At 36.9% G+C, this 26,459-nt stretch overlaps 1 protein-coding gene across 1 annotated transcript; it reads right to left on the bottom strand.

Annotated features, from left to right (window-relative positions):
• Positions 1-1,805: 1,805 nt before the first annotated feature.
• Positions 1,806-22,654, bottom strand: PI15 (peptidase inhibitor 15; the record flags this gene model as incomplete). Its single annotated transcript, XM_079533202.1, has 5 exons — positions 1,806-1,941; positions 4,812-4,927; positions 5,077-5,209; positions 5,710-5,828; positions 22,382-22,654. 5 exons carry the CDS (start codon positions 22,652-22,654, stop codon positions 1,806-1,808), a joined length of 777 nt encoding a protein of 258 aa, XP_079389328.1.
• Between the last annotated feature and the right edge of the window lie 3,805 nt (positions 22,655-26,459).

The following is a 26,459-nucleotide window of genomic DNA, read 5'->3' on the forward strand; positions in this document are numbered from 1 at the left end:
AAAGTTCTTTCTGTATGTACATAAGTAAGTATACATAAGTACATGTGTACATGGTTATATTTCACTTCCAAAACAGGATTTTAGTCAAAGTATTTGACTGATCTCACACTTCTGAACCCAGAATCCCTTGAAACCAGAAGGAAAACCATATACATTGTAGTTGTGTGGATAAAGGTAGAATATTACAAATTTTGTTCCTTCAAAACACGGACAGCATTTAAGACAATGTACTTATCTAGCTATTTTCCAGTCACATGGAGGAACGTCATTAACCAGAAATATCTGAACGGTCACAGATCAGTTGCTGATATTCTCTGAGGACAAATGAAGAGGGGCTGTTATGTTTAGCAAGCTGTACAGTTCAGTCCCTCCACATGTGTCTTGATGCAGAAAAAGAATAGCTAATGTGAACAATTCCAACTTTTTTATATAGCACCACCATGGTACTTCACTGGATGACAGACTGTCTCAGACAAACAACCTCAAAAGGATTGTAATATAACGACAAAGCTCTAGGCTATTTCAATAATGTAACAGTTGTGATAGACACTGGATTTCTTTCTTTCTACAATCTGGTTTTGAAGAAAACTAATTGTGCAATATCCTAGCTTGAAATGTACTCTCAGAGTATATACTATGCATTCAGTTCAGATTTTGATAGGAAAGATATGAATAATTTGTCTTTTAATAACTCATACAGATACTTTCGGGAAATAGTGAAATATATTTTAAAGGACATTGTTCATTGCTTTAGAAATTTGGAATCTTCACTGCTAATCTGTATGAAGAAATAAGGTGTTAAAGTTGCCTGATGAATTTTTAATTTTTACTCGGAAATTCTCTTACCTAATTTAGGCTTGAATTCTTGAAAATTTCAAGTGGATGAGATTCAGTCAGGGGAACAGCAGATATACTTGTAAGATAGTAGTTTGAAAGATGTCTTATGTATGTCATTTACTGATATGCATTGCTTTGTATCAATTAATTTCTTTACTTCCAGAACAGGAAAAAATATATTGTGACAAAGCACATTTATACCTCCATGACTGTGCTCAGAAACACAGCAATACAAAGTTTGGCTGTGTTGATTACATCAGTATATACAAAATGATGTAGCTTTCTATCTACATCAGGTTTTAGGCACATGATTGACAGCCACTGCATCTTGGCCCACATGGTTTCTTATTCTTATTTTTTTGTCTGCACACAGGCATCATTGATGATAGCAGCAGCCGTGTGCTGAATTCTTGAAACACCATAAATGAATTAATGTTGTGCATGAGGTAGGTAATATCCTGCAGTTTCTCTTGCAGATATGTTTTCCTCTGCACAGTCCCACTGACACTGCAGATGAAAGCACAGGTATAAATGGGGGGAACCACTGGCAGTGTGACAAAGAATTACTGCTTTACATGTCTCCGTTTTTAAAGCACAGTATTAAACAATGATCCTTCTCTTTCAAAATATATAATTTTTTAAAGGACAGCATATTTTAGGTATAAATTGACAGTACCTTTTCATGTGCTTTTAATAAACCTTATTTTCAGGAAGCTACACTTGCTAAAGTGAAAATGAGTTTGCTCCTCTTCACAGAATATTAATCTAAAAGGGCTAATGTGAGTCATAAATCCCGAAGAGTTAACAACTAATTACACTATACTTTGGAAGCTAATTATACAAAAGCATACAAAAAGAAAACATTGGAGTATTATTACAATATCTCTCTATATAAAATATGTGCAAAATTCAATATACAAGCTTCTTGTTACTCATCCAAGTTTTTTAAAAATAATGTAAACACTAACTTATTTAAACCAATATAAGTAGTTTGATGTTACTCCTGGGAAACAAAGATTGTCGGTACAAGAACCTCCATAGCTTGGAGGGCAAGCAGAACATGGGACTCCTACTTTATATGGTGCCTCTCCAATCCAGTTTCCCCTGAAAAATAAAATTAGAAAAAGAAAACAGAATACTTAGCATTTTGAGAATGGAGGAAAAAATATTCATTAATGGTATCTTCTGGGTGATTAAGTGAATGTTTTTAGTGATATCTCATAAATTTACCATTACTGAAAACATGCATTAATATATTTCTGGAGGTTACTGGCAAACATCAATCTACTGATCTAAAAAAGACAAGGAGTATGACCATATTGTCCCAGACCAGTGGTCTGTCCCATATCCTTTATATGTCTGCAGTGAATACATGACAAACAAGTGACTTTTGAACCTCCAGGACTGGGATATTCCAGCTATTCAACCAGAAGACTTTGAGGGAAATAAGCAACACAAGTACAGATGGCAACATTTTCCTTGAGAATATTTTGTCTGGCAGTTATCTAAAAGCTTGTTGTTCACAGGTGGAAAGATGAACTGAGTGAATCAGTATCAGCTTTCACTGCCCTGGATCCGCATTGATCTGAGGTTGAATTCACAGTTGGAGGCAAAGAGAAGATGAAAAGTATTAATTACTGCAGTGTAATAGAAATAACTTTATGTCGGCATTTTTAGTGATTTCAAGTATTAATGGAAGTTAAGGACTCCCATTTGGTGAATAGAGATGTACTGTTTGTGAGAGAGCCATAAGGAAGAAAGGGTAAAAATAGTAACTGAAAAATCTAGGTATGTCTGAAAAACCTACCCAGACTTTTGGGTGCTTATATAAATCTCCAGACTTATAGAGATATGTGCAATGATTGTGATGTCAGCAGAAAGTTAAAATTAGGTTTCCGTTTAACTGTTACACTTCACTCAACAGAGATCTTTCCTAGTTTGCATGTGATGTGTTATAGCACTGAGTAATGAAATTATTTATAAAACATTTTCTCATTCTCCACCTTCCAGCCAATAACACTGGATCAAAAGCCCTGGTCTGGTTTGTACCTTGGAAGAAAGCAGGAATCTCAAATAATTTGCTCATTCCTACTTCTGTTCCAAATGGGTACAGCAGACTGAGTGCTCAGGAAATACATTTAGTTTGATAACAGATATGGAAATCCAGGAAGAGGTTTTCTGAAAAATGATTTCTATTTCATTTTCTGTACAATGCATAACTGATTTTTATGAGTTCATATTAGTTTACTAGGTGCAGGGCCTTTGTAAACCGTGTAATTATCCTCGTAAACCTTTTTTCTTCTAATTTCAGAAGCACATATATTTTTCAGCATTATGACTTAGTATTTCAGCATTATGACTTAGTATTAGAGAAAATTATTGGAATTCTAAATCCCAAATCTTTTCCAGATTCCAATTCTAGTAACTTAGAAGGCTGTAATATTCAGCCTCTTCTGCTTTAGAAAAGCTTCTGACGTATTCAGAGGGACAGAGCCTTTACTGATTAACAGAGACTTCTGCATGTCTTCCCAAGGACATTAAGTCCACTGTCCTTAAACTAATATTTATTAATTCTGAAGAATTAAGAATATAACCTTAAATTAGACAAATTTATTCAGTATCCTTTTCAGTATCCTTTGCTTTCGACTGTGCATAAAGTAGGTATGAAAATCCTGATCCTACTACCTAAGAAACAAAGATCTGCTAAAAATCTCCTCCAGAGAAAAAGCTTGTAACTCCACGCTTTTCTTTGCCTTTTGAGAAATATACTGGGATTTTTAGGCTGAGAAGATAGAAATAGTAGTTAGCTTTCTTTTATAAAATCTGATTTCATTTCTTCCAGGTTATGGAGCTAAACATCAGGTTCAGTTTTTTTTCTGCCTGATACCCCTCACATTCAGTTCTTACCAGTCTTTCCTAGTAGATATTAAAGATAAATGTATGAAGAAATCTTAATTTCCAAAACAAAAGGTTGCTGGGTTTTTTTTGTCATTTTTTTACTAAATCTTAGCTTCTTTCATGTTGAGAAATCTTTAAAATCTTAGAAGAAATATTTTATACATGTAACAGCTACAGTGGCAACATACTTAAGCATAAACTTTACCACATATGGACCTGAGTCTGAACCAAAATTTTGTAGATGATGTGCTCAATTAATTATACTTGGCTTTCTATATGGAACTATGGCTCTACCTAATGCTACACAGTCAGAGAAATCAGCCATTCACACTGTCCATAATGCTTTTGAAGAACTGGTCCAAACCAGATCTCAAGTCAAAGCTCTCCCAGATTCACAATTTATTGGTTCATTTTGCACTTAGACATGAGTTTAAGTTGTTTCCTAGGGGAACATCGAGTGAAAAATCATTTCTATATTTCAGGTTTACATAGGTCACTGCACAGGTGTCTGATATAAAGGCTATCCATAGTTGTGTATGATGCATACTCTAATGGACTCAAATTTGGAAGGCAAGATGATATTTGCAGACATTAAACTTTGGTAAAAGGACTACACTGGGCTTAGGTGAAAGGATTTTATAAGAAATCTATGCTTGGGCTGCCCTTAAGCAGCATGGTGATAAGAAAAGGTAATTGTGGGCAACAGTTTTGGTTCAGTCTTACCTACAGTGTAGTAGCTTATCTGAGGAAGTCTAGTTCACCATGAGTATACATAACAGATTGAAGTAATAAGGAGCTAAAACTAAAGCAGATCCAACACATAGGAGGAGGACAAAGAAATAACAATAGAAAATATCTTTTTCGTTTCATTCCAAACACATCAAGGGATTTCTTTTTTCTTCTGTATACTAAAGTCAAGCATGTGCAATATATTCAGATATGATGTCAGCATGAATGAGCAGCATGCAGAAAAAGCACAAATAAAGGTCAAGATGCAGAAAAGGGTGTAAGCATAAGAGAGGATCCAAACATGCAAGCAGTATAAAAATAAACAATATGAAAAGAAAGTAACTCACTTTGGGGCATAGTTGCATACCAAGTAAACAGCTCGTCGCCAAACAGATCCCCAGACGTTCATATTGTGGCATGTGTGGATTGCGCAGCCTATACGATTGGAAGTGGCCCAAACCATCTGAATAAATATTCATTATTGGTGAAGTCCAAATTAAAAAGAAATATATTTATATATACACATTTATATGAAAAATAGCTATAAATAAATCACAGAAAAGCCTAGCTTTGGACAGTAGATTTTGAATAGAAGAATGCAATGTATATAACCTGTGTGTAATGGGTGCACATGGGTCCATAGCATCGCATGGGGCACCTGGGGTTGCAGTCCTGAGGATAAGGAAAAGCATAATCCTTCACTTCATCGTACCACGGCTTTACCAACTGGAGAATAGATCGATACCTATGTTTGTTTAAAGACAGAAGGGAATGTATCACTTCAGATATTTTGGAATTTTCTGCTTATCATTGCTGTGATTCAAGACACCTAAAAACACATTTCTCAATACATCACTATGGGCATAGCATTAAGGTTGGATATTGGAAAAAACTTCTCCAAAAGAGTGGTAAGGCACTGGAATGGGATAGGTTGAGTCACCAACCCTGGAGGTGTTTAAGAAACATGTAGATGGGAAACTAAGTGACTTGGTTTAGTAGGCAAGATTGGTGGTAGGTGGATGGTTGGACTAGATGATCTTAGAGCTCTTTTCCAACCTTAATGATTCTATGATTTTATCATTCTATTATAAGAAACTACTCAGGTCAAACAAAAATCTTTGTAAACAATAGATGGATATCAGTTATTGCTAGAACACTAAATGTTTCTTGCATCAACTTAAGATTTGAATCTCAAAGGCTGTACAAAGACTGACAAAATAATTCTTCTGGAGGATATCCGCCTACCTTCCAGTTCTCACAGACAGGTTCTGGCCCAAGAATCTCAGCAAGTAGGAAGGTCCATGGTCCCAAATGCACGTAGCAGCCCAAGCCTCTGCAGATTTGGCAAGAGTTTCATCCCAAACCTGACAAAATAAAGCACCATTAGCATGGGGGGGAGAGAAAAAAAAGAAAGAAAAAAAAAAGCAATAATTACAAGAATGTGAGAATATCTTAAGTCACAAATACACATAAAAGATTTAAGATTTTTTATCAAGGCAAAGACCTCTCAAATACAGACAATCATGGATCAGCAGTCAGCACATACAGGCAACATCTGCCCCAAATTTGGGCAGAATCCCTGCCCACATCATCAAAGGAAGGCCTATATTCATGTCCCTTCTTTGTATCTGGAAAAACCCTTGAAAAGGCATTCTCCTACCATTCTATGTTAATGAGATCCATGTGTGGAGAGGAATGAAACACTGGATGGGGCCCAAATGGAAGGCTAAGGCAAAGGAATAAAGTTCACCACAGGTATTACATACCTCGCAAAACCCCGATATTTTTGAAATAAGATTTCAGGAGTAGCCAGAGAGAGTATGTGTGGAAGGTTTTCCTATCTGAGGTCACAAAGTCAAGAAAAGGGTTTCCACAAAAACAAAGAAATGAATAGTTTCCAGGTGTAGAATCAGTTTCATCACCATCTTCTACATAGGAGCTGACATTGCTATTTAACTGGGTTACAAAGATCAGAGGTTTGTAAGAGCTGATTCACTTTCTCAAGTTCTACTCCAAAGATAAGAACACGATGAGTGAACTTCAACACTCTCTCTTTTATGCACTGATGCTTGCTCACTCACGTGCTTAGTTATAACTTGATGCACTGCTGTAGCTACAGATGAAGAGAACAGTTACACAGTTACACAAAGTTTCACAAATCCTAGGCTCTGTGTGTTTAAGTGATATCCAAGTAGGCCTTAGATCCTAAAATTAGATATGAATTTTGAAAACCGCATATGAACTGTTTTGGTGTGTGAATTGAGTTTTAGTGAATTGCATATAGAAAGAAAGAACAAAATGCAGTCAAATTTCTTAACCCATTGCATCTTTTTAAATACAAAGCTAAACTTGTAAATCTTAAGCAGCTACAAAATAAAGACTATGCTCTGTAAGGTATGAAATAAGAAGAAAAGTCAGCAATAAACTTATCAAAGGATCAGGTGTCCCACAATACAAATATTTTCTGTACTATGAACTAACACAGATTTCCAAAACAATGAACTCATAGTTTTAAGCTCCCAAGACTCCAGAATGAAAGGACTGATCACAGACTAGGACATGGACTAGGACAGAAATTCATGCCCCTGACTGCTCGTAATTTGTGAAATTTCTCTAAGCAAACAGTACTAAACCTTTCCTAACATAGAGTAGTTGAGGTATTTCCTGAATTAAAGCTGAAGAAGCACAACAGGTATAAATATAAATCCTTAATGGAAATGATCTTCCATTCAAGTTGAATCACTTTAGTGAAAGTAAGATGGATGGAGTTTAAAGCAGAGAAGGTTAACTATACACCTGTTTGTCAAAGGTGCCAGAATGAAGTCAAAGCAAAAAAATAGACAAAATAGAAGAGAATCAGGAAGAAACATACTAAAAAGGAACAGTCTTAAGCCAGACAGTCCTTTGACTTCATCTCTGAAAAATGAAGGGAGTTTTTTGGAGGAGTTAGAGATAAGCCTATAACTCAAGAAAAGAAAGCTAATCTGGAGCGCTCGCATACATGAGGAGGGACCTGGAGTTGCTTTGGCACTGTCAAAAACCTAAAAAATGCTCCAGGGTCCAAGACGAAGAAAACTGTATGCAGATACTTGTTCTGATTTCTATTCCTGTTATTAAGCCAATTATCTGAATGCAAGCAGTACACAAATAACCCTTTATAATCTCTGCAGTTTATCAGTGGTATCAAAAAGAGGGCTGAAAGAGGAGGCAACAGCAGGCACCATCGTAAAACTGTGTGTGGGAAGCACGCCTGACAGGCCAGGGCAACAGACAGTGCTTGGAGCCTGCCAGGCCTGGGGGAATGGAGAAGCACATGAACCCAGTGTGTGGGTCCAAACACAGCTGCCTGGTGTGCATCCATAAGGGGCAGCTCAGCCAGTATTGTGACACCCCATAAACACCCTCCTTTGCTGGGATTAATCATGCTTCTGGCATGAGTGCTCTCTGCCAGGAGGCTGAACATGAGGTTTGCGTACTTGCTCCCAAGTGACCTGGCTGCAGTCCCACAATAATTCAAATGTGTACTGTATTTGCACAAATAGCATCAAGCTCCTGATTTTCACTCAGCATATTTTGCATACTAAATTGCCTTGCAAAGTAGTGTGTTACTTGTTACAAAGAACTGCTGAGACTGGATTGAGTTTTCACCATTAATGCCCTTTCTAAACTGGGCATGTTTCCCTCTTGGACAGTGAGATCATTGGTAGTCTACTTTCTTTAGCTTCATTTTCTGTTTCTCAGGAATCATTAGCAGCATCAGATTGGGAAAGTTGTAGGGGATTGCTTCAAACTCAGTTAAAAGTGTGAGGTTGGCAGGTAAACATTACTGGGTATATAGTTCACTCTGCTTGCCATTATATTGACTCACTCTTGACCACTCTCTGGACATACGAAATTTTTGGCAAAGAAGGGAGATAGAGAGAACAAGAAAGAGTACATAACCTCTGAATGAGAGGGAGAGCGACCATCTGCAGTATCTTTTAATTCCTTCCACTACTAACACTATTAACAGGTTGATGAAATACCTCTGTACAGAGTCCTCTCCTGCCGGGTAATCATTTGTATTTCATGAGAGAGGGAAGTGCACTTCACCATGATCTTTTTTTTTCTAGAAGTAAAGTGATGGTATCAGTCCATCTAGGATTAGTTCTTGTTCCTCTTCACAAGAAAAGAAAAATAATTAATTTTAGGCTGAAGCAGAAAAAATTATTATCTCAGAATGACCTTAAATGTTCTAAACTACAAGACACTGTACTGTCACTGCAGTCTTTCCAAATAAGTTTGATTCTGAGTCAAAACTTGTTTTAATTTTTATCTCAGATCAGTTCCCTGTTTTGGCTGTGTAGGAGACCATGGCAAACTGATTTAAGGCTTTATGAACCCATGAGGCTTCAGTGCTGTACACACAAACAAAGAGAAAAAAAAAAGATAACAGAACTAGAAAAGTATCATAAAAGTAGAAAATGAAGTAACATGAGGGGTAGTTTCTATATGAAGAGAAACTGAAAAGTTCAAAGAAATTAACAAAGAAGTTTAAAATTGCGATAAACAAAACTGTCAACTCTGTAGTGATGGTCAATCTATTTATAATCATTTTATTAAACACAGCAGAGAAACTTGCCTAACATGAAAGGAAAACTGCAAAAGAAAAAAAGATTTGCATACACAGTGAGTCGAGATCTGAGGAGATGACTCATCCTCATAAACTAATCATGCAAATACACAGGATCAGACTTTGCTCATTTGCTCCCCTGGGGATAGCAAACTTTTGTATGCTAGGTCCTTAGTGCTTGGGGAAGCAGTTGTCTTCCTGTGATCCAACATATAGATCCCCCCCAAACTATCCAGACCACTAATCTTGTTCATCATGAAAATCCTCTCCAACTGGGTTTAACTGAGCTGTGAGGATTAAAAGCATCTTACCACACTTCCACTGGCAACTTGAAGTCAACATCCTTTGACCAAACTATTTTTCTTTCCTCAGCCAAAGATTATTTTCCTAGAAAGCTGTCTGACTGTGCTCTTTACACAACTCCCTGCTAAACAACTCTTAAAAATTACACTTCACTTGAAATTTTTCAAGCAGATTGAATATAGGTGAGAGGCCAATGCTAGGATATGGGACATTTCAATACCCGAGAACACTTTTCAAGACTCTGTGAAGTTGTTGTGGTGTTTCCGTGCACTCGAACAGCACATGCTTGTTGAGCATCAGGAATAAAATCTAAGTTTTAACAGTGGGAATTTTGTCAGCAAGGCCAGAATTTCATCTGAGATTGTTGATTTCTGCTCACTCTATAAACAAATAGTAAAATAAATTATTGTAGAATTTCTTGTAAGCCCACAGAGGGAGCTTCTTTCCTTAGAGGAAACCTTGTAATGTCATGGTCATACCTACCTGCCTTTCTGTAGCTGTTTGCTGTTTTTTTTGTCATTCTTGCATACTACATACATACAGGGGATAGAGATGCTCTTTTGTTCTTTGTTGGAATATTTTTTAATACCATAAGGTTCCAGTCACCATTGTCCAATTAGGTAATAAAGTTATGATGAAGAAACATTATGTTGAAGAAAAAAGAAAAAAAAACTACAGTATTACAAAGATCTTTCCACAACATTTATAGAAGAATACCTGGCTATGCTTTTATTTGAGGAATGGTGTACATTACCATTACATAACTGAACTGAACTTGAAAACAATGTCTACAGTTTGAATGAAGAAGCTTTCTCTTTTGACCCTGTTTGACACATGTTAGGGGAACAATTTTTGCAGCAGAATGGGAACTAAAATGGAAAGCAACAGGGTAGTTCAGGCAGCAACTTCACTCTGTTATTTGTAAACAGAACACAATGACTATGTATGGTGAAACAGGTTAAACGGAGCTCTATTAATGAGTATCATTTGTTCATATTGCAAATTCTCTAACAAACTGTTGAATTACTGTAAATATACTGTTGCACTGGAAACTTTCATTCTGTGGTCATTTCTCAAGAATAAACATCAATCTTCTTGATTGATTGATTACTACAGTTTTACTTGAAAAGTAACAAGATTCACAGTTGTAAGTACAGTAGAGCAAATTTATTAGCAAACACGAGAATATTTGTGAAGGATGAATATATGAATTCATGGTTAAATTATACTAACTTAAAGAGAGTAGGGACTCAAAGCAGCATTATCATTGTCTGAAGCTTCCTCTCAGTGACAGCAAAATGAAGTCTCAGCATTTTTATGGTATTAAGGGAGTGTGGAATTTTGGATCTGTATGTTTATTTAAGTGAGGGAAGGGGGGATCGTGGTGTTACCTCCACTGTAGATATGACTACCTATGGGCAAAAAGATTCATGCCAGACCATCCTAAGGACTTTATTTTTTTCCTGGAGCACCACTTGGTTCTGCTGTATGGAAGGTTCGAGTCCTTGAAGTGTGGCTTCACATATTTGTATTGTGCAATTCTATGCAGGTTAGCAAATTAAAACTTTATCTTGTATAAGGTCTGATTCAGGACCTCTACATATCTGTAGAGCTCATGACTGGGTAGCATACTTTCTTTAAGCAACCTTAGTATAATGGTTCAAACACAAGCATTTCATAGCTTTGCAATAGAAAAAGAAAGCAAAAGATTGCTACTCCATAAATATCAAAATATGTGCCTGTTTCTATTGTAACTCTTCAACATTGTCAAGAATAAAAAGGAAGAATCATGTTTTTCAGTTTCCATGTACCTATCAGAGCAAAACGTGCTTTGATTTTCTTTTTTCTCAGAAAGCAGTTAGTGGCTTCTTCCAAGCCACTAACCAAGATCTGTCAGCCCTTTACTTCAGATACTTGCCCTCAGAATGATGTTACATTCCGTAATAACTCATTACTTCAAAAATAAAAATACAGTACATGCAGATAAAATGTTTATTTCAGTGTTCTTACAGGTAGACAAAAAAGATCTAAGTAAATACTTGAGATCCCAAGTAAAACAGGTAATTACACTGATAATACCTTTAGAGCTGTAAAGGTAAATCTCCACCTGTAAAGGTGGAGATGCCACACCTGAGAAAATATGACTGATACAGTCATATCATACCCATTTGTAAGTTCTTGAAATTAAAAATTAGAAAGAAGAGAGATTTAGAATTCATTATTCTTAGTGAATACAGACAGTGAGAAAAAAATCAACCTATCCTTTGGTTGTCAATTTATTCATTATGCAAATGTTATTGGGACAGGGATGACCAGTTAGCAAAAGATGACTTACATGAGAAAGCTGAAATAGTTTCAATTTAACTTTTGCTGATATCTTAAATTCCAGAGCTAAGCATTCTTGTTTTCTTTCCAAGGCAATAGGATACTGTACTTTACAATGCAAATTCCCACTGACATCAGGAGAAACATCTTACTATGGTTATACTTTTACGTGTCTTGTTGTATGTAAGACATCATTACCAAAATAAATGTTAATAAAATCTCTTCTGTGTGAATATTTTAAAATTGTTGCTTATGGCAATGCGTCACAAGAATTTGTGATCTAGAAAGAAATTGAGAAGAATATTTTTACTGATACACTGTACTATTTTTCTCATTTCTTTTGGATATCTGTGAATAAACTGTATTTATTATTTTATTTTTGAAGAACTCTTTGCAGCTTTCATTGTCACAAATAAAACACGGGGAAAAAAAAGAGAAGTAGGAACATTATGGTTTGCCAGCAGAGATACTGCATAGCTGGTAGAGATGAGTTAGCTGGGGAATTCATAAAGATAAGTTTTTAAGCTGGGGTTCTGTTCATGATCATTTTAACACATTCAAGCAGAACAGAACTGTGTTTCCATTCCTTTGCTGTCATCATAATCCTTAAAATACCCCAACTCAGATTTATTGCTGGTAGTAAAGAAGCTCCTCTCACTTGTTCTAAATGTTGAATACCAGCAGCAACCCTCAGTACTTAACTGTGGATTTTGTTGTGTTGGTATTTTGTGTTGGCTTTTTTCATGTAACATATCAACTAGTACAACAGTCTGCATATTTCTCAGTGGCAAAGAAAGTTCTTTATGCAAAGCATACATACCCCAGTAACTCACAGTCCTAAGAATCCTCTAGAGCACCCATCAGGCAAGGACAGCTAGTCCTACTGCCAAGTCAGCTGTGACGTGTCAAGCCTGCTGCCACCAGTTGCCCAGTTAGAGTGACAACTTCCAGATTCAAGACGTAGTGCAAATCCAGACTGAATAGGTCAATTTTTTACACACTCTTCTATTTAAAAGTTTTTGTACAGCAATTTGTTGACAGCAATTGCATGATAAAAATGCAGATGATAAGTTGTGATATGCAATCTCAATACAGCTGCATGGCAACAGTAGTTTATATTTAGTAGTAATAGTAATAGAAAGTATGATCTTTTTGGTCAGTTTTGTCATCTTATTTGTCACTATTATGTGCTTACTGTGGACTCGTATTAGTTCTTCAGATTGCTATTTGGTACCAATAGCAGAAACAAATCCATACCAGTTCCTACGCACCTCAAAAAGGTGGCCAGTAGGACCTTCTTCTAGAAGCAATCAGTCAAAAAAATAACCTTTCTAGATCAGAGTTCTGATTTTATTCTTCATTATCCCTATGCCTTTTGTTGTTGTTGTTGTTGTTGTTTTTTCCAGCTGAAGATCAGCAGCACTTACTTCCAGAATGGGAAAAAGTAGAAAAGAAGAAAACCTCAATTAAAATGATTTCTTCCTATGAAAACAAAACAAAACAAAACAAAAAAAATGTCGGGAAAATGAAGGATGAAATCTGACATAACCAGTCCATCTGTGCAGCTGCACTTCACAGCTGCTGGTTCAAATCCCAGAGAGGATTAGCAGATGTAGGCTGCTACCCCTCCAGATACACAGACCTTGTCCTTATGGGTCATTCAGCCATGCAGCCTTACACTGACTGTACTGCTCACACATGCAGCACCCATTTCTCAGAAATCCCAGAACGGCGTACATAGCATGCAGAATTCCCTAGCACAGCTTCTTCCCATCTCTGCTTTTTAAGGTCCAGAGGCTTTCTGTAGGACCTCTTACCACATTCAGTACCCTTAATCTGGCATAAAGCTTAATAAGAAAACCACCAGCCCCTCTGCCTGCTTGCATTTTCAGCAAAGTGGCTGAAAGAGCCTTGTCTTTTTTGCCCTTGCTTTTTTCAATACATACTGTGTGATGAAAAAATGAGGTCACTGGAATTTATAGACAGATTTGGCAAACTTTATGTATTTATTTGGGCTCTGAGATCATTTGGACTCTAGGCAGTCTCTCTAAGAATATGAATACTTTTTGCTGTCAGCTGCCACCTGTTAGGTATTTTACTGTGCATGCTGTAATTGGTGCCTACTTCATGTGCAAATCTTCATGTTCCCAAACAGATTAGATACTAATTAGAAAGTTTACACAGAAAAATCCCAAATTCTATCCTCTAGAGGAAAGAAGTCTCAATAAAAACTGCAGATCTGTACTTCTTTTGCAAATACATGCAGGGTTAATGCATTAAGCTGCTTGTCCAATACTCCACTGCATCTCAAAGTAGAATTATGCAATGTTTCACAGTCACTTTGCTCTCATATAAACAAAACCTCCAAACATCTGATTCACACTTCTGAAGGGCTCAGTATTAGAAAGTCTGACTTACAGTGCTGAGGGCATCACTAGACAGAGGTCCAAGAAAACTCACTGCCAGAAATTCTTTTCATATGAAAATCCAAGTCTGTATTTTACATAGAAGTTTGTATTTCTGGGTGTCTATTTGGTCTAAATTCAAACTCCTATTATTTGAGGCTCAACCATTCTAATAGCCAATTTGTTTCTCCTAAATGTTGCCCACATTTCTTTTCATGTTTGGCACAAGGCCTTTAAACAATAAGAAACAAAGAAAATTGGTAGGTTGTCAAATTTAATAACATTAAGCTTCCCTGATATGCTATTATTTGTTTAGCTTTTGGAAAAGTTAAATATCGTAACTACATATCTTAAAATATTTAGTGCTTTCCTAACCTACTGCAAGGCACATTTAAGTTGGCAAGAGCTTATCTCAGAATTGGTAACAAAAAGGGCCAAACTGTCCAGTTCCATGTCACCCTAACAATTTTTCATAAGTCTGAAGAGGAAGGTGTCTGACTTTTATGATCAGTATAGATCGCCTTCTTTCAAAACCAGAAAATGTAAATACAAAATGTGTTATATAGTGCATTTTTTCTTTTCTCCATGAAACATATCTACATTTTCTACTTTTTGTTACAAAAGTATTAGTAACTAATGGATGTTTTCATTAAACAAAAATGTTCCTTAATTCCTTTAGAAGTTTTCAAAGTTAATACTTATTTCCTAAGTAGCTGTAACTGAAAGATATGGCAGTGTGACACAGAGGAAAACAAATAGCTTCTTCTTTCTGCAGGATAAAGAAAAAGAACAATAGTTCTTTATTCTAATAAGAATGTTCAATTTAAAAATCTTTATTTAAACAGACTAATAGATAATGTCATACAGACAGAAATGGAAGAACAGTCCTGTCTTACTTGAGTTAAAACAGACCTCAGGGCACCTGTAAATTCATATGCAGATACCTTTGGTGAAGATCATTCTCTCTGCCCAAAAGCAAGTGGTTATCCCAGAGTTTCCATCTTTTGCTGACTTTATGATACACATTTCCATAGGCCTGGATAGCATAGGCTCTTCCTCAGATCTTTTCAGATACAGAAGGAGGATTAAAATGTTGAGAGGTTTAAGGCTACTATCTTCTCCATTCATGTGCGAAACAAAGCACTGTGTATTTTGGATCAAGATTTTCATGAAAAATGCCCTGTCTCTCTTTTTAGCCAAAAAGTTCAAGAGGTGCTACATTTAATAATAAAGGAATGTCTAATTCTGAGGGCACTGGGCAGACTGCTTTTCTGTCATTACTAGGTTGTTTTTTGTTTGCTTAAACTCCTAGAAGGCTTTCTGCTAATACTAAATTTAAATAATGTAAATATTCTGTTTTAAGGCACCATCAGGAGATCTGTGTTTTAAAATACACATAAAATTTTGGAAAGGAGATCTCATAGCAAAACAAATTTAACACAGCCATTTCTTATTGCAATATTTATTAACAATATCATTTTTGGGAAAGTTCTTCAGATATTTCAAGAATTGCTTTCCAGGAAAAATCCATTCTGTTCATCTCTTAAAGCAGGTCATCTGTTCATTCATACTGAATACAACTTGTGGTTTTTGTAAGTCATGCAGCTAGCATCAGTTTTGGTTTTACTTACCATAGAGGAACCCTAGTTTAGTAAGAGACTAAACTGTGTCTCCTAGACTCCTGTTGTTGGAATTCTGCTAGAAAAATCAGCAGCATCCTGTGCCTCACTGATAAGCACTGAGTAGAGCAGTGTTGCATCGTTGACAGCAGTGCTGTAAGAAACAGGTAAGTGGAGAAACTCACCTGACAGACAGAAACAAGCTTGGTAACTCTATTTTACCGAAATTAGTAGAAATCCAAGTCCAGCTACTCCTGCATTCTTTCAACTCATTTTCAGTTACCATGCTTAACTGCTGTGAGAAAAATCAGGGAATGGTGTAAAATGATTGTGTCCTTTCAAAGTTGTCAGACAGAAACTCCTTACTGTAATCATGAGGATCACCTCAACACTTTTTGCTTTCTTTTAATTTTTTGGAAAGGATCATATTCATAGCACTCATGATCTTCAGACACTCCTGTTCGTTGGTTCCAAACAGAAGGAACATACTCAGCTGTTTAAACATAAGCACAAGGGGTAGGAGGGAAAAACTGGAGCCAATGAGTATATTTTCCTATTGTACCCCAATCATATTAATCTCATATGTGAATCTCCAGCATAGAGCAAACTAAAAGCTATGGAAAACTGGGATAGGTGAATAACACCAGGGAAGCTCCAAGCTCCTATGTGTTTCTCTTCCCAGAGAATTGAAGTACTTAGATTTATTTTGTGCATGATGATGGCAAGTTAAGATCTTTGTACCTTGACTCATTGTTTCAACCTTCACTGCATACATAGGACTAAGGGAACAGTTACTTGAAGGGTTAATTCTTCATTGCATTATATCATTTATATCTTTAAACATGCATACTTAAATACATGTCTAACCTGCTTTGACACTGATATAATACGAGAGCTGCAATTGGAGTGCAACACTAATTTGTGCCAATATGCAGAAGAATTGTAAGACATGAGCATGGAATATACATACAATTTAAGTAATGCCAAGAAAACTGGCAGTAAATATATGAAGAATAATATTTGAAATTAAGCAAGGAAGGAAATTATACTGGACATGTAAAAGATTAATTATCTGAATTTTGGAGGGAAGTACTTAGGTTCGACATTTGGAAATCATTTCTATTCCTAAGGTAAAATAGTTGCCAAGAGATGTGACTGAGACAGCGTCACTATATGTGTTCAGGAGTAGACAAGATGAAAACCATATGTATTTAATGCAGAAGGAAGCCCTGCAAAGGGGTGGGGATAAACTATATGAATTAAGAGATTCTATCCAACTCAACAGACATAAATCTTGAAGGAACTAGTCCTGCAGTCCTCATAAACATGAATGGTTTCAGTGGGACAATGTAGATGAGCCAGGGCAAACAACTCAAGAACAAAATGTCCTTCAAGATTTAGAATGGTTTGTAAGAATTGACAATAGAAAAAAAACAAGCAAACAAGTTGAGAAGTTCATTTATCAGAAATGTATTTGAATTTAAGATGAAAACAAATTAACTCACTTTTTCCATGTCCATGTGAAAGGTGTTCAGATATTAAATAAAACTTTGGAAAATGTGAAGTAGTTAGAAAACACTTCTTCTGTTTGTCTTACCCGTTATCTAAAGCAAATTGATGAAACATTTTTTAAGATCACTTTGACAGCAAGAAAATATTGTGAAAACTTTCACATTTAGGAGTGAAATAGTTATGAAGCTATTTCTGTCAATGACCATTAAGTGGACTATTTTCTTGCTTCTCAGAACTGACTTCAGATTATTGCCTGCAAATCTTTGTGACAGGAAACAATGTCTCCAAATTCATCATTCAACAAAGAGAATCACTCCTGGGTATTAATGAATAATCAGACTTCCCCTGTGACTTTGTCTTAGAGCACAGGACCATAGAAATTTCTTTTGGAACACAACTGTCCTAGGTTGGAAGGGACCTTAAAGATCATCTAGATACAATCCTCCTGCTGTGGGCAGTTGCCAAATTACTTTTAGTTTAGAAAAACTTCTCACTACCTTTGTCCATTTTATCACATTATTTCATATGAGATTTACTAGAAGATGAATGAACTCATTCCCTCATTCTCCATTCCCTTCCAACTCCTCTGCCACCAGCTCATGAGAAACTGTCTTATGGTTGCCATGAAACAACTGATTTGTTTCTGGCCAGTCTGGGAATCTGTTACTACTTTAAGTTCTACAAAATGACACATTCACTAAGGGGCATGTTTTTCCCAAATATAAAAAAGTACGTATGCAATCACTGAACAAAAAGGATCTGAAACCCTATCAGACCATCTTCTAGACAGAAGCAGGCTCAAGTTTACCTAGAATATTTCTCTACTCCTTAAAATTCTTCAGACAGCATTCCACAAACTATCTTCATGTTTTGAGTGTATAATTTGGCCCCATCTATTGTAGTTCTGGCATACTACTGCTGGTGTATTAATGACTGTGTTGATCAGTACTGGGCTTGGGACTCATCCTTGCAGAATTTCAAATGAAAGGCTTTTTAAGTCAGCAGTAAGACTCACAGCTTGTCTTTCAGTAAGGCTTTCAGCTCAACTTAAATTACTCTTACCTAGACTAGATTTTCCCATCTTAAGGGGAGTTTTATCAGATTTACCGTTTCTGCATGGTGCATGCGAAAATGTAAGAAGCATGCACATACACAAGCATCTGTTCACAGCAGGTTTTGCATGCATACAGGAACTTTGATTACATCAAAAGAGCACACTGCCTTTTAAAAAAACTAGCCTCAAGTGGAAATGAGCACAAATATTTATTTACTGCATGTACTGAGAGTCTACAGATAGTAGCAATGTATATTAAATGATATGTTTTATAAAACTCAAATTTCATCTAACAACATACTGTAAATCTTCACTGGCCTACTAAGCACCAGAAATGTTCCAGGAAGGCAACACAGGTCTCTATACCACAGAGTTAGCATTCAGAGAAAGTGATCACTTGTCCACAGACTTCCCCTGGATTTGCAGATTGACATACCATTCACACAAAAGAACTGAAGACAATTCCTTGCTTTCCTGAACCATGAGTTTTATTGAATGTTTCTTCTTCCTCCAGAAAAACTATGTAAAACTGAGTGGATGACTGTCCTCTTACATATGCCAGATCTAAAGGCTTGTGTTGGACTTCTTTCTGCATTAGCCTTAAGAGCACAAGAAAAGACTGCAGAATGACATTCTTAGGATAAGGAGAAATGAAGAATATAGAAAAGACCAATACTAAAAATCAGAGGTGATTAACATCATAAGTTTGGAAGTTCACATTTTCTTTTTTGTTTTCTTTCTTTTCCCCACTCACTTAGTCTAGACTGGTACTTGCTGAAAAACTTCAAACTGAAGACACAGCACTACCAGCATCAGAAATAAAAGGACTTACTTAAAAATCTGACTCAGTGAGTGGTAACATCCCAAGAGAAATGTTACCCAGTCTTATTGACCCATAGTGCCTAAAACCATAGAATCATAAAACGGTTTGGGTTGAAAAGGACCTCAAAGATCATCTAGTTTCAACTCACCCGCTGTGAGCAGAGCCACCAACCACTTGATCAGGATGCCCAGAGCCACATCTAGTCCTGAATATCCAGCCTTAAAACATGCCTGTTTCTTTCACTAGGGACCAGCAACTGAAGAATGCCTCTCATAATTACTTTTGACTCTCCAGTTGGCTACTTACATCAGTAACTGCATACAGGAGCATGCTGGAGCAGCATTCACATCCACCTCTCCCACACAGAAGTGAAATGCTCCCTCTCTTACTTCTATGTTTGACCAAATTTGTCTTGCCTAATGGGTGTGCTTAAAGCCATTTTTTATGGCATCCCATCAATTGTCCTGTAGCACACAATATTCAAGACAACATGGGCAGACAGAATAATGCCCAAGGACTTCAAACTATCTATAACTATGCTGCTAAATCTTATGCTCTTATGGATGAAGAAAACAAGAAAACTGATATATATAAAAGTGAGAATGAAATCATTCATCAGAGGAAAAGAGTTCCTAACAATTAAGAAAACTGAAGAAATCAAAATATGCTATGACTTTGATCAAAGAAAAGTATAGAAAACATTTCTGTATGTGTTTCTGAACTGCAGAGTCCACCTCAACTTCAGTATACTTAAAAGAATTTTCCAGAGTCTACTGCATTTTACAGGTACTTCCAGCCCTCTAAAACATGACATCATTTTTCATCACTGTTAGTTGAATGGGAAAGGCCACTTTCATCACTGTCACATCACTTTTCTGTAGTGTTCAGGACAGGAACACACACTGTGAGAATTTTCAGCACAGCATGTGTTTTCTGGGTAATGAAAATATGGTTGTTATTTATAGAAATTAGTACTGAGTGGCACAGCCTCTTTCATATTAAATACCACTAACCTTATGCTCTCATAAGACAAAACAGAAACTGTGCCACACACTGAAATTGGAGACTAAAGAATGAACTGAGCACGTTCTAATAGTCTAATAATAGTCTCTTTACTGAGATGGCTCCCCAGGCTTGGTAGTCTTATAATGCCATGCCATCTCCAAGACCTAACCACCAAAATTTTTTTGCAGCCACAAAAGCCAACAAGTTAAATAGAAGCAGCTGTCATTACAAACCAGATGGCAGAGACACCTATGTGTGATATTGCTCACTGGGTTTTTCAATCTGTAAAGTTACAAGATGCAGACAAATACTGATTAAATTATAAAAGAGAATCTAGCCAAGGTTAGCTGCCATCTGGAGATCCACACTGGAATTGCATTCTAGATCATTACCTAAGTAAATTGTGGTGTACTCTGAAGGATGCTGCATGAAGTAACATACTATTGTGAAACCAAAGGTGAAACTAAGCCTTAGAATTTTCCTTTGTGACCATCAATGGGGCTGATGGTGCCAGGAACACAAGAACATCCCACAGATGGTTGGTATTTGCAAAAGCAATAGTAAGAAGGACAAGGACAAGAATAACACCTAAGTGGTTAGGAGCATGACCTTAGCCTTGATTCTGTATCTAACTTTGCACAGTACCATGGCAGAGCAAAGCTGCAACAGAATACCCAAGCAAAATAGGTGAAGCCTTGGCAATTTTCTACATTTGTGTGCGTTAACTATAGATTTAATCAAGGAAGCTTTCTTTCTGTTTAAATTTCTTTTTTACTGTGCAGGCTAAGAACACTGCACTTATAAAACTCTTGGGAGTGTAACAAGGTGCTGTCTTCACTTAAGCAAACTGTAGGAGCACATTTCTGAAAGACACAAGCCAAGGAAGGGCATGGTAGGCTGACATTCCCTCAGACATTACAACAAAGTTTATTTATGCAGAATCAAAGGAAATGTCAACGGAGGGCTCAGCAATAAAAATGATGACTGAGCTTGACTTCTGACCTCTCTATTTTTTCTGTCTCTAACCTTTCTACTTAACAAACTTCAAACTCAGACTATGATATGGTTACAGAACTACATCCTGCAGTGTTTTGAGTGCAATCAGCATTTTAAGGTGCCGTTTGAATTATATGAACAGATTATATGAACAAATTCAAATGTAGGTAACATCTGTGATAGACACATGTTCAAACTGTTAGTCATTAGTTGATAAAAAGAAGTTGCTATTATTACTATTCTGTCATTATGTCATGCTGATAGTGTTATATCTTCTCAAACCTGTTAACCATCTGTTGTCATCTGAGGTGCTCTATGGCTTTAGGCAGATATGGTGCTGACACAACTTGTCTGTGCTTTCAAGACAGTGTGAAGACCTGAGAAGGCAAAATACTTTTTGCTTGGCAAACCTATGTTTAACTTTAGAACTCTAGAGTATGCACACTGAATGCTGGAACATGAAATGGCAAACATGTTGCTTCAGTTATTACTGCCATGTATGAAATCACAGTGGATGAGTAACTTAGAGCATATCTGAAGGAACAGATAATTCATACAATGTATTATTCGCCCATAAGGAGAAAAGGTGCCTGTCACAAACATAACATTTCAAACATATTAAATTCTACATGTTAGAAACACATCTAAAATAAGCATTATACCTAAAGGAAAAATATTAATATTAGGTTTATGCAAATAACATGCAGTAGGTAAAATACATGAGCACGATAAACATAGTGCATTAGATGAATTGCTTTGCAAGAGTAGCTTCACCATATTGTGTCTGAAAGTACTGTTTGTGATAGAAACTGGAAGTGCTCATTGGCTACCTTTTTGCATACACCAGGGCAATGAATTCCAGTGTGCTCCACCAAAGCAGTGGGAGAGCTAGCGGTTACTACTTATAACACATGTGATGTCACGATAATGTTGGACCATGTTTATGTTATGATCATGTACCACTCTTGAGGCCAACAAGCAGTTTATTCACAACTTCATTACTTGAGGTCTCAGAAGCTTCATGAGAACTACTTATGGAAATGAAAATTCGACAGGGCTAGGAAGAGGTTCAGAGTTCAGTATTAGCTTTTGCTAAATGCTAAAGTTAGTTCAACTTTAAAAGATGCAAGGAAAGAAAAATTTAGTAAGCAGTAAGAGTTCAAAATTGTTAGTCTGCCTAATTAAATCTCCATAACTCACTTAATAAAATGAAATCAGTGCCTTAGAGTTTGTTTTATTCTGAAGTAAACAAAGTTCACTTACCATGTATTCCATGTTGGAAGCAGGTGGGAATACTTTGCCTCTGACTTGATTATGATAATCAAGAATGGCAATCATGTCATTCTGTGAAATGTAGCGCTTCCGCCTGGCTTTGGGAATTTTTGCTGAGTCCAGATGAGCTGCCAAAGCCGTCTCAATGTCAGTGAAATTATTGTTTGACAGGAGTAGGTCAGTGGAGTTGGGTAACACTAATGCACTTGTTTCGCACAGAATGGAAAATAAGAAAGCACAACTGATTGCAGCTATTACTGTCATCTTGGGGCCAAAGCGGAAAGATAGGCCACAGAGGTTCTCTGCTTTAAGTCAGGGCAGTAGAAAACAGATCTGTAGAAGAGAAGATGTCAAAGATGTGATTCTGTACATCTGGACAGTGGGACAAAGCAAATTGGCAGGCTGTGGTCAAAACGATTCTGTCTGTCAGTTCAGCTATAAAAACAATCCAGTCAGAATATGGGCTGCTGAGCAACTTCCACTAACATATTATCATTAAATGATAATGCCCTTTTACTCCAAACAGCAAATTAAACATCATTGGACTCTGAATAACATGATCAGATCTAGTCATATTCCTGAAATCGTGACAGTCCATAAACCACACTATAAATTCTTAATGGGGAGACTTCAAGAAAGCTTAACAAATGTTATGCACTGAAAATAAAACATCCATCCCAGGTTGTGCCTGTACTGTATGCATGGATTGCTCTGACAGTGTCATACAGACAAACTAAGAGGCAAAAGAACACACAAAAAGCACAGAAACAGCATTTACATCTTAACTACAGCAAAGTGTAGTGAGCATTAATAAAACTGCATGCAAAGCAAGCTTATTGAGTTGAATAGCTTACCTCTGGATTATACCACAATGAATACACTCTATTGTTCTCCCAGTATGTATAATACTCTCCTATGTGATGATATGGACCTTTGTGAAGGAGTGCCTCTTATTACAAACTCCCAAAGAACAAAACTCTGCTGGTTGTGAAGCTTTCTGGCCACAGGAACTGCTAACAGCTTTTATATGTTACAGTGCATGCTCCACAACAGGCAGCTCCTCTGAAGGTCTGCACTGAGCCAGAGGCAGAGGGGAGGAGTTCTCCGGAGCATGCACACAGCGATTGGGTGGCATCTCCCTAGTGTAGGTGGTTTGGATATCCAGTCACACCCCCGTTTCTATAGCACAAAGAGGCAACTTGCAAGACTCCTTTTTCTTCCGGTACTTCCTACCGTTTTAAAAAATAATAATTTGCTCCTCTCGGTTTTTCCTCATTTTATGAACATCATTCTGGCTTGTCCGATGCTGTTTTCTGCTGCTCTGTGAGCACATGCAGCGCAGCCTGCAGCGCAGGGTGCGCTGTTGTCCCACTCCCAGGGAAGGGAACCAGTGCCATACCAATGCCTGTCCTGCCCTGTCCCTCCATTGCTGAGCACGCACATGCAGTCGTGGCAGTACAAAGCACTCGGGAGATTATGCCTTGTTACCTGACTGTCTGCTTGTGGGAAACTACAGCAGAAGCAGCAGGACTGAAAGCTTCTTACATTGCCTGGGAGACATGTGTTTCACATTATCTAGCATATAGCTGGAATTATTTGAGCACAGAATGGTACAGTCACTCCACAGCAGAGCTCAGGGTGTAATGCTGAGGCCACAATGGAAGCTAGCAGAATAAAGCAGTGATTTTTTTTTTCTAGAGACAGGGAATGGAAGCACCATGATGTCACCAGACTGGCCAGCAGAGCCAGGAGACCCAGGCAACTTCTGAAACAACACAGGTAAAAATATAATCATACTGTTAATGCAGTGTCATACAGGAGCTAGGAGGGAAAAAGAAAACTGGTTCGGCATTACACAAAAATTATCATGTGCCCAAAAATTTCAGTAGCTCTCTCAGAGAAGCAATATGGGAATTCCGTATGAAGGAAGTGGAGTCCAGTAGTTGGAGCATAGGGCTGGAAGCCAACACTCACGCTCTCCTTTTGGCTCTGCTGCTCGCTCGCTGTGTGGCCTAACCCAAGCCATTTAATCTCTGTGTGCAATCTGTACAATGGTATAACAGCCTTTTACAGACATGTTGTAAGCCTCAAATAACTAGTGTTTGGTAATGTACTTTGTGATGAAAGGTGTTAAATCAGTATGAAGTATCATCATTAGTTATGTTACTATATCTATACTTAGGCTGTCTAAAACTGCTGCTTAGTTTGTAGCTCTGCAAGTATGATTTACATGATTGTACAAGAAGTTTTAACACATCGTCTGTCTTTGCAAGAGTAGATGTTGGACAACTAATTTCATGCAATTTTCTTTCTTCTGAAATGAAGTGCATATTTGCTTATGCTAGTGTCAAGAACTCTCATCCCATTGTTTGAGAACAATGGGAACAATTCTCGTCTCCTTTGAATTGCCACAGGTCCTTTGATTTCAACGAGCTGCAATTATCAAAGGGAAGACTCCAAGTTAGCGCCTCAGAAAGCTCAGAGGGTAAATTTTACTAATTAGTCCCATTTTTGATTGCTATCATTATTTCCTCATACTCACCCCGTGGCAGAATTTAAAGGTTCTTACGACACAAGGCTGTACAGTGTTAGCCACAGAACAATTAGGATGTGCCAGCAAATGTTGTAAAACAGCCCTAACATTCACAGCTGTAAAACTGAGCTGTACTTCCCTAAAAGCAGGCCAACTTATGAGATTTCTTTTATTTCCATTGCTTGTGGTTATTGCCTAATTATTTGTTTCCATGTCTAACAGATCATCAGTACTACTACTTATCAAAATGTAGAAATAAGTGTTATGAGCAATACTAACAAGCACAGTAGCAAAAAACATGTTGCAAATATAAAAGGCCTTAGGACGTGAGAATGCATTAACCCAAGCTTGTCATAGTAACAAGATCTCAAATAAGAAATAGTTACAGATGGAGCAAGAGTAATGGTGACTCTCCACATGATAACTAAGACAACCACACGTGTGTGCATTTAGGTTTCCTGTGAAGGAAATGAATCAATGAATTGTCATGCAGAAAAAATCAGCATAAACCAATGAAGCCTTACTAAGTCAAGTCTTCAAGAAGGTACACAAAAAGGAGAGGAATGGATAAAGTAAGGAAGAGGAGGGATTTAAGCTGTCTGCAAGCTTGTAAGAAGAAAAATGAAATGAGGATAGAACCATCTGCAACATACATGAAAAGATCCATTTTGAGACTCTAAAGTCCTCAGAAAAACTGGAGAGAACAATCGAACAAGTGATACAAGATTATTGTAGTCCAGACACAATTACTGAGACCATGAAACATGTCAAAATATCTTTCAACCTAATTAAGAACAAAATGTGCCAACAGAAGCAGCCACATCAGGGTTATTGAGCAGTCTGAATAACAGATAAGGAAATTTTTTTTGTATTTAATGAGGAAAGTTACATAGAGAATGAGAAAGAATTTAGAAGAAAGTGAAAAAAACAAAGTCGATTTTTTTTCTAAATTTTTTTTTCTGTTCTAGGAAATGGATTAGATTTTAACTGTTGACTAGGAAAGATCTACTTTTTCACTGATTCTTGTCCATATGTATTAAAAGAAATATACAATACAAAATATTAGCATAAGATCTGGATTTCACCTGGAATATAGGCTGTATAGAAGCATGAGTCAAAGGGAATAGAATTGAAGTTTATGAAACACACCATCTTTATCTTCATTCCTCAACAGAATAATGACTCCCAAATGATGGCTCTTGTGCAGTTTTACCTTGATCTGACCTCTGAATTATCCTGGGAAAGAAGGTAAGTTTCATACTGTTTCTCAAATTAAATAAATAGAAAGGAAAAAAAAGAATTATGGCAGAGAAATCAATTGTCTTGTGATATCAGAAAACAATTGGGCATATAGTAGTTTTCATTTTAAGATTACAACAACTATATATATGCATCCAGAGAACTAACTGAGCTCCTAAATGATAGCCAAGGGTCTGTGAAGCCTAGAAATTTTATTTGGCTCACAAAGGCTGATTTTCTGTTGCCCAAACACAGACTTCCTGGTTAGCTGTGCCTTCCTGAAATACAGATGAAGAC

Source organism: Tetrao urogallus (genome assembly GCF_951394365.1).
Source record: "Tetrao urogallus genome assembly, chromosome: 3".
NCBI lineage: Eukaryota > Metazoa > Chordata > Aves > Galliformes > Phasianidae > Tetrao > Tetrao urogallus.